This window comes from Centroberyx gerrardi, chromosome 19 (assembly GCF_048128805.1).
Source record: "Centroberyx gerrardi isolate f3 chromosome 19, fCenGer3.hap1.cur.20231027, whole genome shotgun sequence".
In the NCBI taxonomy this organism is placed as follows: Eukaryota; Metazoa; Chordata; class Actinopteri; order Beryciformes; family Berycidae; genus Centroberyx; species Centroberyx gerrardi.
Genome location: NC_136015.1, coordinates 27,960,534 through 27,972,929, shown reverse-complemented (window position 1 = coordinate 27,972,929; position 12,396 = coordinate 27,960,534). Strand labels below are relative to the sequence as shown.

General features: G+C 41.5%; 1 protein-coding gene across 1 annotated transcript in view; it reads right to left on the bottom strand.

Moving 5' to 3' along the window:
* Positions 1-6,236: 6,236 nt before the first annotated feature.
* Positions 6,237-12,396, bottom strand: part of LOC139907736 (oxidation resistance protein 1-like) — a 15,618-nt gene continuing 9,458 nt past the window's right edge. The window contains exons 15-19 of the mRNA XM_071894231.2: positions 8,454-8,576; positions 8,035-8,187; positions 7,699-7,794; positions 6,627-6,700; positions 6,237-6,372 (exon numbers count right to left, since the gene is read on the bottom strand). Of these exons, the coding sequence (XP_071750332.2) occupies positions 6,237-6,372; positions 6,627-6,700; positions 7,699-7,794; positions 8,035-8,187; positions 8,454-8,576 (582 nt within the window). The remainder of the gene's footprint in view (positions 6,373-6,626; positions 6,701-7,698; positions 7,795-8,034; positions 8,188-8,453; positions 8,577-12,396) is intronic.

Sequence of the window (12,396 nt, the reverse complement as noted above, 5' to 3'; positions counted from 1 at the left end):
CAGTCCAACAATTTCTTTGACGAGTTTGGTGAACTACTGTCCAAAATCTCTGCAGATTTTGATTGTCTGGCTATATCGGGTGACTTCAATATTCACATTGATAATCCAAATGATAACCATGCTAGCGAGCTGACTAGCATGCTAGAGGCTTTTGGTCTGTCTCAGCATGTGTCGGGGCCCGCCCACAATCGGGGGCATACCTTGGACTTGATTATCACTAGAGGTCTCAATATCACTAAAACTGCTGCTATTGATGTTGCCATATCTGATCATTTCTGTATATATACATGTATGTACATATCTGTGTCACCAATGCCCACTGCGCATTGTACTAATGACCTTGTTGAAAATTTTTATTGTCAAATTAGGAATGGCATTGATGACATTGCACCAGTTAAGGTGAAAATCTCTGATAAGCAAAAAGCACCCTGGAGAAAAGCTATGTCTGTAAAACAACAGAAAAGAGAAAACAAAACTCCAGGTTCACTATGATATCTACAAAGAGGAGCTTCAAAACTACAACATAGAATTGAGAAATGCCAGACAATCCTTTTTTGCCAAGATCATTAGTGAAAATACAACAATGCACGTACACTTTTTACTTCTGTTGACAGACTGATAAATCCCCCAGCATCAATTGCCCCAGAGCTTCTTTCTACTGCTAAATGTAATGAATTTTCCGCCTTTTTCAGTGATATCAGATAAACTATCAGTGCTTCCATGACTAACAGGAAGGTGCCTCCATTTCCTTTACGCATAAATAATGTAAGTAATATGGCAAATTTTACTGCTATTGGCTACTCAACACTTGCGGACACTATACAACAGCTTAAGTCGTCCACCTGCTTCCTTGACCCTCTGCCCACAAGCTTTTTTAAAAATGTTTTTAGCTGTTTGGCGAATGAGCTTTTGCAAATTGCTAACAGCTCTCTTTTGTCTGGTGTTTTCCCAAATGCTTTGAAAACTGCTGTTAATAAGCCTCTGTTAAAGAAGAGTTGCCTGGATGCCTCTGTGATCAGTAATTACAGACCTATTTCCAATCTCCCTTTTATTAGTAAGATCCTGGAAAAAAAATTCTTCAACCAGCTTAACAACTATTTAATTTCAAATGCTCACTTTGACCATTTCCAGTCAGGATTTAGACCTCGTCATAGTACTGAGACGGCTCTTATTAGAGTTGTGAATGATCTTCGTATGAACACAGATTCAGGCAAGCTTTCTATCCTTGTACTTCTGGATCTTAGTGCTGCATTTGACACTGTTGATCACACAATATTATTAGACTAGAAAATTGGGTTGGACTCTCTGGCCCAGCCTTAAATTGGTTCAAGACCTGCAAGGCAGGAACTACTTTGTGTCTATCGGTGACTTTGTCTCTGAAAGGGTCAGTATGACATGTGGAGTTCCACAGAGATCATTCGATCTGAACTTTAACAACCATATCAATACCATTACAAGATCAGCTTTTTATCATCTTAAAAATATAACCAAAGTACCGGGTCTTATGTCAAAACCTGATTTAGAAAAGCTGATACATGCTTTCATTACCAGCAGGTTAGACTACTGCAGTGGTCTTCTCTCCGGTCTCCCCAAAAAACCTCTGGGCGGTTACAGCTCATTCAGGATGCTGCTGAGTTCTGACTAAGACTAAGAAAACAGAAACATTACACCAGTTCTTAGGTCACTGCACTGGCTTCCAGTGTGCCATAGAATTGATTTTAAAATTCTGCTGCTTGTGTATAAAGCGCTAAATGGCTTCGCTCCAAAATATATTTGTGACCTGCTCTTAGGATCTGAGCCACCCAGACCTCTGAGGTCCTCTGGGACCGGTCTGAGCCACCCAGACCTCTGAGGTCCTCTGGGACCGGTCTGTTAGTTGTTCCCAGGGTGAAAACTAAATCAGGTGAAGCTGCTTTTAGTAATTATGCTCCAAATTACTGGAATAAACTTCCAGAAGCACTGAGATGCTCCCACTGTCAGCTCTTTTAAAAGTCAGCTCAAAACATTCCTTTTCTCTGTGGCCTTCTGCTAAATCATCTGTATGTAGATGTAACGGGTGTTATCTTTATTTATTTCTTTTATTTATGTTTTACCTATTTTATCTCTATCTCTCTTTCTTTTCTTTCTTTTTTAATGTCATTTGAAAAAGTTGTGGTCTGTGTATGTATTTTTTCTGTTTTATGTGAAGCACATTGTATTTGCCTTGTGTATGAAATGTGCTGTATAAATAAAGTTTGCCTTGCCTTTGCCTAAAACTCTTCTGTCTGCAACTTTCTGGACATCAAACATGGACGAGGAGACGAGGACCGGTCCGGTCGCCTGCTGTCACTGATTGGTTGATTTTAAAAAATGACAGAAACAGAAATCACACAGAAATCTGTTTACTGTTTAAGTCATTATGAGTTCTTGATAATGTCTGATGTTACTTCAGCTGGATGAAGCTGTGAAGCTGCTGCTGTTGGTCTGTAATGTGTTACATTACTGTGGTGTTAGGATAATAAAGACAAAGATCTTTACTGTGAATTAATAAAAATACAGGTCTTTACTGTGAATTAATAGATAAAGATATTTACTGTGAATTAATAGATAAAGATCTTTACTGTGAATTAATAAAGACAAAGATCTTTACTGTGAATTAATAGATACAGATCTTTACTGTGAATTAATAGATAAAGATCTTTACTGTGAATTAATAGATACAGATCTTTACTGTAAGTAAAGATACAGATTTTTACTGTGAATTAATAAAGATCTTTACTGTAAATGAATAGATAAAGATCTTTACTGTAAATTAATAAAGATACAGATCTTTACTGTGAATTAATAGATAAAGATCTTTACTGTGAATTAATAAAGATACAGGTCTTTACTGTGAATTAATAGATACAGATCTTTACTGTAAAGTAATAGATACAGATCTTTACTGTGAATTAATAGATACAGATCTTTACTGTAAAGTAATAGATACAGATCTTTACTGTGAATTAATAGATACAGATCTTTACTGTGAATTAATAGATACAGGTCTTTACTGTGAATTAATAGATACAGATCTTTACTGTGAATTAATAGATACAGATCTTTACTGTAAAGTAATAGATACAGATCTTTACTGTGAATTAATAGATACAGATCTTTACTGTGAATTAATAGATACAGATCTTTACTGTAAATGAGTATTCCTGAGAGAGAGATACCGTGGATTTTATTCTCATCATCCTTGTTGCAGTGGAGAGTTTTCGTATCCTCTGGTCTCACTGCTGATTGGATGAGAATAAAGCTCTGATGGAAACACTGAAAACTGTGGAAATGGTTTCATTTAAACAGATAAACATCAGTGTTGGTATCGACTCTGTAATCACATGGTTCTTCCAACATGGCCGCCACAGACGGCCGCTGTACTGCGCCGTCCCTCTGAGGCTTGAGATGACATCACAGACGAGCCGACACGCACCAGAATCCAGTTTACAACAGTTTCCCATAATCCTTCAGTCCCAGCTGTTGGTGTGGTATTGAACTCTTAGTTAGTACTACTAGTTAGTATTAGTTAGTTAGTATTAGTTAGTATTAGTATTAGTATTAGTATTAGTATTAGTTAGTTAGTATTAGTATTAGTTAGTATTAGTATTAGTTAATTAGTTGGTATTAGTATTAGTTGGTATTAGTTTGTATTAGTATTAGTTAGTATTAGTTGGTATCAGTATTAATTAGTTAATATTAGTTGGTATTAGTTAGTATTACTTAGTTGGTATTAGTATTAATTAGTTAGTATTAGTTGGTATTAGTTAGTATTAGTTAGTTAGTTGGTATTAGTATTAATTAGTTAGTATTAGTTGGTATTAGTTAGTATTAGTTAGTTGGTATTAGTTAGTTGGTATTAGTATTAATTAGTTAGTATTAGTTGGTATTAGTTAGTATTAGTTAGTTAGTTGGTATTAGTATTAATTAGTTAGTATTAGTTGGTATTAGTTAGTATTAGTTAGTTAGTATTAGTTGGTATTAGTATTAGTTAGTATTAGTTAGTTGGTATTACTATTAATTAATTAGTATTAGTTGGTATTAGTTAGTATTAGTTAGTTAGTTGGTATTAGTATTAATTAGTTAGTATTAGTTGGTATTAGTTAGTATTAGTTAGTTAGTTGGTATTAGTATTAATTAGTTAGTATTAGTTGGTATTAGTTAGTATTAGTTAGTTGGTATTAGTTAGTTGGTATTAGTATTAATTAGTTAGTATTAGTTGGTATTAGTTAGTATTAGTTAGTTAGTTGGTATTAGTATTAATTAGTTAGTATTAGTTGGTATTAGTTAGTATTAGTTAGTTAGTATTAGTTGGTATTAGTATTAGTTAGTATTAGTTAGTTGGTATTACTATTAATTAATTAGTATTAGTTGGTATTAGTTAGTATTAGTTCATCAGTACTCGGCAGATAACAGTGAAGACTTAAACGTTAAACTGTAGTGACATCAGACTTCCTGTGGACGCTGACCAATCAGAGCACTCTGCTGTCTCGTTACATTTTATTACAGCCTGGCTCCTGGCACGATGAGACCAATCACATGGTCCCAAAACATGTAAGCCCCGCCCATTTTACACAGCAGGATTTCAAACATTAACAGTGATGTCATAGTGCGTTCATGTGCTGGGAGGAAAGTTCGACATGCAGAACAAACATGGCCGCCCTGCAGCTTAACGAGATAATTTAACGGATTCCCTTCAGAAACACAGTTATTATGGTTATTGTGTTAACTACAAACCTGTAATGAAGCTGCAGGTGTGCAGAAGAGTTTTCTCACTGCTGACTGACGCTACACTGGAGAAGGTTAAAGGTCATCATTGCATCATAACTCAGAAACTTCGTCTGACCTTGAGTGAGTTCATGTGAAATCTCTGATTGAAAATCTGATTTATCTGAGAGCACATGAACGCACAGCAACAAACACCAGCAGTGACCTTTGACCTTTGACCTGTACACACCAAGCCTTACTGTCACATTCACAACAGCAACAGACTATGGTATAAATATAGAACTACATGTACATATGTATATACTGTATATATTTATATATCTTATTCCTATATTTATAATGAAAAATAAAACATAACTTTGCATTTGTACATGTTTTCGTCTCTAGCAGATCTGATCAGGGTTAAAGGTCAAGAGAAACTTCCACAATGCAGTACAACCAGTTAACAGTTTTAGCTAGCTAGCAAGCTCGGCTAATGTCTACAGTGAGTCCGATAGAGCTGAACGGACGTTAGCATACCGCTAACGAGCACTGTGTCACACTGGTGCCGATGAAGGGATGTTAGCCTTGATGCTAGCTGTTGTAGGAATCCAATGGGTGAATGTCTGACAGGCATCAGATATAAGCCATGACAGACCAGACCAGTTCAGTTCAGTCCAGTTCAGACCAGTTCAGTTCAGTTCAGATGCTGGTACAGAACATTGTTTTTGAGGCTTCATCATCATGTTAAAGGATCAGTTGATTGATTTAGATCCTCTATATAACTCCTCTCTTCCTCCTGTAGCTCTTGGACCCACAGACAGTATTGTCTGTAGTTGTTGGACCCACAGACAGTATTGTCTGTAGTTGTTGGACCCACAGACAGTATTGTCTGTAGCTCTTGGACCCACAGACAGTATTGTCTGTAGCTCTTGGACCCACAGACAGTATTGTCTGTAGCTCTTGGACCCACAGACAGTATTGTCTCCAGTCAGCTGTCAGTTGAAGCAGCGAGCTCCGCTGCCTCTTGCTGCAACAGTGAGTCCAAACTGTTTGTCAGAATATTCCAGAAAAGTCGTTTGTGAAAACGATACGGAGAGCGACCGACGTATTTCTCTCCACAGCAGGAAAGCAGCAGCATCGCACCGTTTCTGCTCAGCGGATCGTCTTCTACCGAACTCTACTGTTTACAATCTGACCCGACCGTCCAGAACCAGATCACTCCGCCAGGAACCGCCTTTCATCCCATAGCGCTCTGTGCTGCGCAGAGAAAAATAGTTCTGTGATTTCCTCTCGACTCTGTGGAGACACAGACGGCTTTTCTGGAGATATTCTGACTCTGGAGACAATACTGTCTGTGGGTCCAAGAACTACAGGATGAAGAGAGGACTTATATACAGGAACCAAATCAGTGAACTGATCCTTTAAGGAAATAAACATGTTAGTGTGTGTTCGGTCCAGTCCGGTCCGGTTCAGTCCAGTCTGGTTTAGTCCGGTCCGGTCCGGTTCAGCTAGTGGAAAGCCCAGATCTCGAGGTCCTGCAGGACGAAGTCTTCTCTCTGAGTCAGACGAGGATTCCCGAAGGTCCGGCAGGGATTTGACCGGCCGTGATAAAGATCTCCGTCCAACCACAAACCAAACTCCCCTCTGCAGAGAGAGGGAGGGAGGGAGGCAGAGAGAGAGAGAGAGAGAGAGAGAGAGAGAGAGAGAGAGAGGGGGAGGGAGGGAGGCGGGGGCAGACAGACAGGGAGGTGAGGATGGAGGGAGAGAAAGGAGGGAAAAGAAAGGGAGAGCAAGAGACAATAGGAAGGAGGGAGCGAGGGAAGGAAGGACATAGAGAAGGAAGGAAGGACAGAAGGAGGTAGAGAAGGAAGGAAGGAGGAGTAAACAGGAAGTCTTACCCTCCTCCTCCAAACGCCAGACTGTCCATGTCTCCTTTCAGGAAGAACATGTTGTCTCCTGTCCACTTAAACACCTTCCACACACACACACACACACACACACACACACACACACACACACATACACACACACACACACGCACACATACACACACACACGCACGCACACACACACACTCACACACACACACAAATGGAAAGTTCATTTAAAATGTACATTGATTTTGAAAAAAAAATCCAATTGATATAAGTACTTTGTTTAAAAAATACCAGTATGTGTTGTACTGCAGTATGTGTTGTACTGCTGTATGTGTTGTACTGCAGTATGTGTTGTACTGCTGTATGTGTTGTACTGCAGTATGTGTTGTACTGCACGTACTGCAGTATGTGTTGTACTGCAGTATGTGTTGTACTGCACGTACTGCAGTATGTGTTGTACTGCAGTATGTGTTGTACTGCTGTATGTGTTGTACTGCTGTATGTGTTGTACTGCAGTATGTGTTGTACTGCAGTATGTGTTGTACTGCTGTATGTGTTGTACTGCAGTATGTGTTGTACTGCTGTATGTGTTGTACTGCAGTATGTGTTGTACTGCAGTATGTGTTGTACTGCTGTATGTGTTGTACTGCAGTATGTGTTGTACTGCTGTATGTGTTGTACTGCAGTATGTGTTGTACTGCAGTATGTGTTGTACTGCTGTATGTGTTGTACTGCAGTATGTGTTGTACTGCTGTATGTGTTGTACTGCAGTATGTGTTGTACTGCTGTATGTGTTGTACTGCAGTATGTGTTGTACTGCTGTATGTGTTGTACTGCAGTATGTGTTGTACTGCAGTATGTGTTGTACTGCTGTATGTGTTGTACTGCAGTATGTGTTGTACTGCTGTATGTGTTGTACTGCAGTATGTGTTGTACTGCTGTATGTGTTGTACTGCAGTATGTGTTGTACTGCTGTATGTGTTGTACTGCAGTATGTGTTGTACTGCACGTACTGCAGTATGTGTTGTACTGCACGTACTGCAGTATGTGTTGTACTGCAGTATGTGTTGTACTGCAGTACTGTGCATATTACCTCAAACTGCGGGCAGAAGCTGAACAGGAAAGTTTCTCCAGTTCCATAAAAACAATCAGAGACTTTGAGAGGCTCCGAGGCCAGAGCTCCAAACACCTAACACACACACACACACACACACAAGCACAGAGGCACACACACACACACACACACACTCACACACAGACACACACAAAGAGTTCCATCATATATTGATTTTGGAGAAAATATTTCACGATGTTTATCATTGAATCAGTGTGAAATCTGATTGACTGTGTGTAATTTGGTGTGTGTGTGTGTGCCTGTGTGTGTGTGTGCCTGTGTGCTTGTGTGTGTGTGTGTGTGTGTGTGTGTCACCTGTGCGTCCCGGTCCTTCACCACCATCAGGATGGGCGTGTCCAGGCCGGCCATGTTGCGGTAAAGCGTCTTGATGCTCGAGCCGTGGTTGGCGGTGCTGAACGCCAACATCCACGAGTAGCCAATCGTACGAGGGGGGAGGTGCTTGGCCAGCTGAGGGGCGGGGCAAAGGAGTCAATTAGGACAATTAATCTTAATTAACATAGTGGACAATTAACCTTCTTTAACAAATATGTTGAGGAGAAATATCACTTTAAGGACTAGAACAATACTTAGACTGATATTGGTATGTGGTTCAGAGTTAATTCTGATCATTTAGACTTTTTATTTATTTCAGTCAAAACAGGATAATGGGTAGGATCAAACACTAATGCTGATCACACACACACACACACACACACACACACACACAGCCTGACCTCCTGGATGTGCTCAGAGGTCAGCAGGTCACTGGAGTCGCTCAGCGTCGGTCTGAACAGATCTGACTCCAGATCAGATCTTCCAGAACAAAACTGCTGACTGGAGTCCTGCTTGGTGGAGATCTGAGGAGGAAGAGGAAGAGGAGGAGGAGGAAGAAGAGGAGGAAGAAGAGGAGGAGGAGGAAGAAGAAGAGGAGGAAGAGGAGGAGGAGGAGGAAGAACAAAAACTTAATTTTGTAATTTTTTTCAGGAGGTGCAGATGGATGACGGACAGCAGACCTTAATTTATCAATGTTGGGTAGTGGCTCCATAAGAACCCTCTGATTGGTTAAAATAAAATGGTAAATCTGAATCAAATATTCTTTAAAGAGTCTCTGTGTAATTTCTGGTCCAGTGCTGGCCTCTATCGTTCAGCGTTGTCATGACAACAACACTCTGCCCTCCGCAGAGCGAGACCATCATCAGCATGGTGGGCAGGTTGGACTGTTTCACAACAACAGTCAACCTTCTGTCATGTTTTACTGAGTTAGAACATTTTTTTGTTTGATGGAGTCTTGATCAGGATCCTGACATCATGACTGTTGGAACATATTGAAGGTCAGTCGCTCTGTGTGTGAAGTGACTCCACTTCCCCGGAGCATAAACAGACCGGTCCGTTAAAATTCAAGCTGTTTGGAGAATTATACATGCCGGATTTACCAGAACCCCGTACAGATTAGTAATAAAGTCTCAAGTTATATTTTCCGATGTGTGTGTTTTGCCTTGGTGTGGCAGCCAAGGCAATTTAATGAAGCATAGCGTTAGTTCAGGCAGGATACGGAAGTCACAGAAGTGCTAGTCATCTACCAGCTGATTGCTGCCCACACCAATCACAATCCATTCTCATAACAAGGCGGTCTATTTAAATGACCTCTTACAGCGGTTCTTGCTACACCAACTGCCGCATCTAAACTGCTGATCGGTAAAGCTTTATGTGATGCGACCGTTAAGCTTATTTTCGGGAGGTTTCTTTAGCCTACTTACCATCCTTTCACTCGACATGTCTCTCCTCAATCCAGAAGAGGATCACTCCCATACTCCATCTGAATATCAGCCTGAGACGGAATGGGTCGATGACAGTTCTACGATCAGTAACATCCGCCGTAGCTCTCGTCTGGCAAGTAAAAACCTTCCGTCCATCAACAACTGGCCTGTGGTTAACCTTCTGGAAGCCCTTTGTGCTAGTAATATCAGCCAGCCACCAAGAGCGCTTCCAGTTTTTCATTTAAAACATCCCGGACCGTGTTGCTGCCAATCCTCCTGCCGCTCCGGCTTCTGGCCGAGGAAATGTACATCAAAGAGGAAGAATTGCACTCGCCCTGCCGTTTCTGCCTCCATCTCCGCCTCCTCGACCGTCGCCTCTGCCCCCCGGCCAAGAATAAGAAAGGCAAGAATCCAAAACTGATGACCCTGATGAAGGCAACAAGCCGAAACGCATTGGTCCAACAATAAAATTGTTCTATATACTACAAGTGTTGCTGGAGTTTTGACCCTTTTAAGAATCCAAAACTGGACACGGATGGAGACCCGGTGCTGGCCGCGCTCGATAATATCCAGTCCTCCTCAGCAAAATGGACGCCTGCATTCAACCTTTGGAATTGCGCTCCCCTGCCTCCTCTCCTGCAACTTGTCCAGCATGGCCTTCTTCTTCGCTGCACCTCCGATCAACGACACGACGCCGCACAGAACTCTGGGAACTGCAGTCCCCGCAGTTCAGCCAGGAGTGCCGTTCATTCCTCTGGCTGCGGCAATCTCTCCTCAACTAAGGAATCAGATCCTTACAGGTAACGATATTAACTTGGTAAAAATATTGCTGTGCTGTGCAGAGACGAGTGATAGACGCCTTGTAGACTGTGGGGAGGTTTCAGTCGTCCATCCAAGACTGTCCAAGAGCCTGACAATGACCGAGTTCAATGTCGCCTTCGGAGTTTATAGAGACACTATATGTGAAATCTTTCCTGAACGTAGGATTGAATTGGATACATATTTGGCTATCATATCCAATCTGGCTATGCCCTATGGGACCACTCATAAATCATAAATCATTCTCTGCAAAAGCAGCAACGTACATTCAGAAATTTAACCAGAGGTTGTGTGGAAGAATTGTGTATATATATATATGCTGTGCGCTACTCTGCCTGTAGGTGTCACTGCAGGCTGGTTGTATGTAAGATTCTACTTCCTCTACTAGCTCCACCCCCGAGCAAGTATAAATACTGATCGGTGTCCAGCGTCCGGTGAGAGAGATTCATTTAGTTACTAAGGCAATGGTCTTCTCCCGTGCACGTAAAATAAAGCATAATCAATAGCAGTCAACTGAGTGTTTCTTGAAGAATTCCTCGACAGTTGAGTTGGTCCATCTTTGATCTGGCCCTCATAAGCTTGGCTTGGCAAAGCTGATACAACGGACGCATTAAAGATCATGCCGCTTCACCCTTCGCAGTGGAACCTCTTCGTTGTCAAGTGGCGTAATAAAATGTATTTTTCTGTCAGATTGACCTTTGGATGTCGGAGTAGACCTTACATTTTTAATACTCTGTCAGAAGCGCTCTGTTGGATACTTACAATTGTAAACTAACATTTGTGTTACACCTTTTGGATGATTTTCTGGAGGTAGATTATCCTCAGTCCCGACCGGCACGCTGCATCAACTCGCTGAAAGTCATTTTTAATAAATTGGACTGGACTGGTATCTCTGTTGTTTTATGACGATCATGAGGAAACGTCAGTCGCCCTAAAATTCTTCACAGATGCGGCTCCTTCCATAGGTTTTGGGGGATTCTATAATGATCAATGGTTTGCAGATATTTGGCCAGAAGAATTGCTTTCTCTTCTTGCAGAGATGCAATCTACAGCTATGAGAGCTGCAGCCCATAGTTGTATCATGTCTAATCTGGGGCAGCCAATGGTGCAGGAAGTAAATAGTTGTTTTCTGTGACAATGAGGCTCCCGTTAACATAATCAATAAGGGTCGTTCTTCAGTTCCTTTTAACAAGCTCATCAGATCTTACTTGGACATGTGTGACATGCAATTTCACGCTCCGTGCAGCGCACATACCAGGCCTTGACAATAAAATAGCTGAAGCTTTGTCCCGTTTCAAATTCCAGGAATTCAGAATCCTGTGACCGAACGCCTCGCTGTCGAGTCTGCCTTGCCCCGCTGTCCACAGCTTCCCACTATATGACACTTGGACTGACCAAACAAGATTAAAAACATATGATTCTGCATGATCTTATTTTACTTCTTTCCGCTCAGCTTTCTCAGTTCCCGTGTTGCCTGCTAACATCTCCATGGTTTGTGCTTTTATGGTTCACTATTATAAATTTCACAAAATGAAGCCATCTTCCATCAAAGCACTTGTGGCAGGCATTCAGTTCCATTTAAGATGTATGGATCCATTAGTCTTAAGCCTGCTTGGGAATCTCTCGATACATCTCCTCCTCAACGGCCTAAAAAGAGAGAACCCAGAAGGCAATGATAAATGTCTTCCTCTTACCTCAAGTCTGTCTTTCTCACCGCATTTTATGGCTTTCTGAGGTGTGGGGAATCTATTACTCGCACATTTCAGATCTCTCTGTTGACATTCATATGGATGATTCACCTTAAGCACTCAGAAACTAATAGAGAGGGTAAAGGAACATCCATAGTCATTGCCCAGATTGATACTGCTTTCTGACCCACTACCTGAGATGTTGCCCTAATGCAAGGAAAGACGAGCCCTTGTTTGTGACCGACAAAGCAAAGGCCATGACCAGGTCCTGGTTGGCTGCCCGCCTTCGCCTCCTCTGCTCTCTGTGGTCTCTCCCCTGATCTGTACACTGCCCACTCCTGAATCAGTGTCCCCATCATCGTCTACCTCAGCAGCTGCAGTGTCCCAGCATGCACTCTGAAGGCCAAGGACCA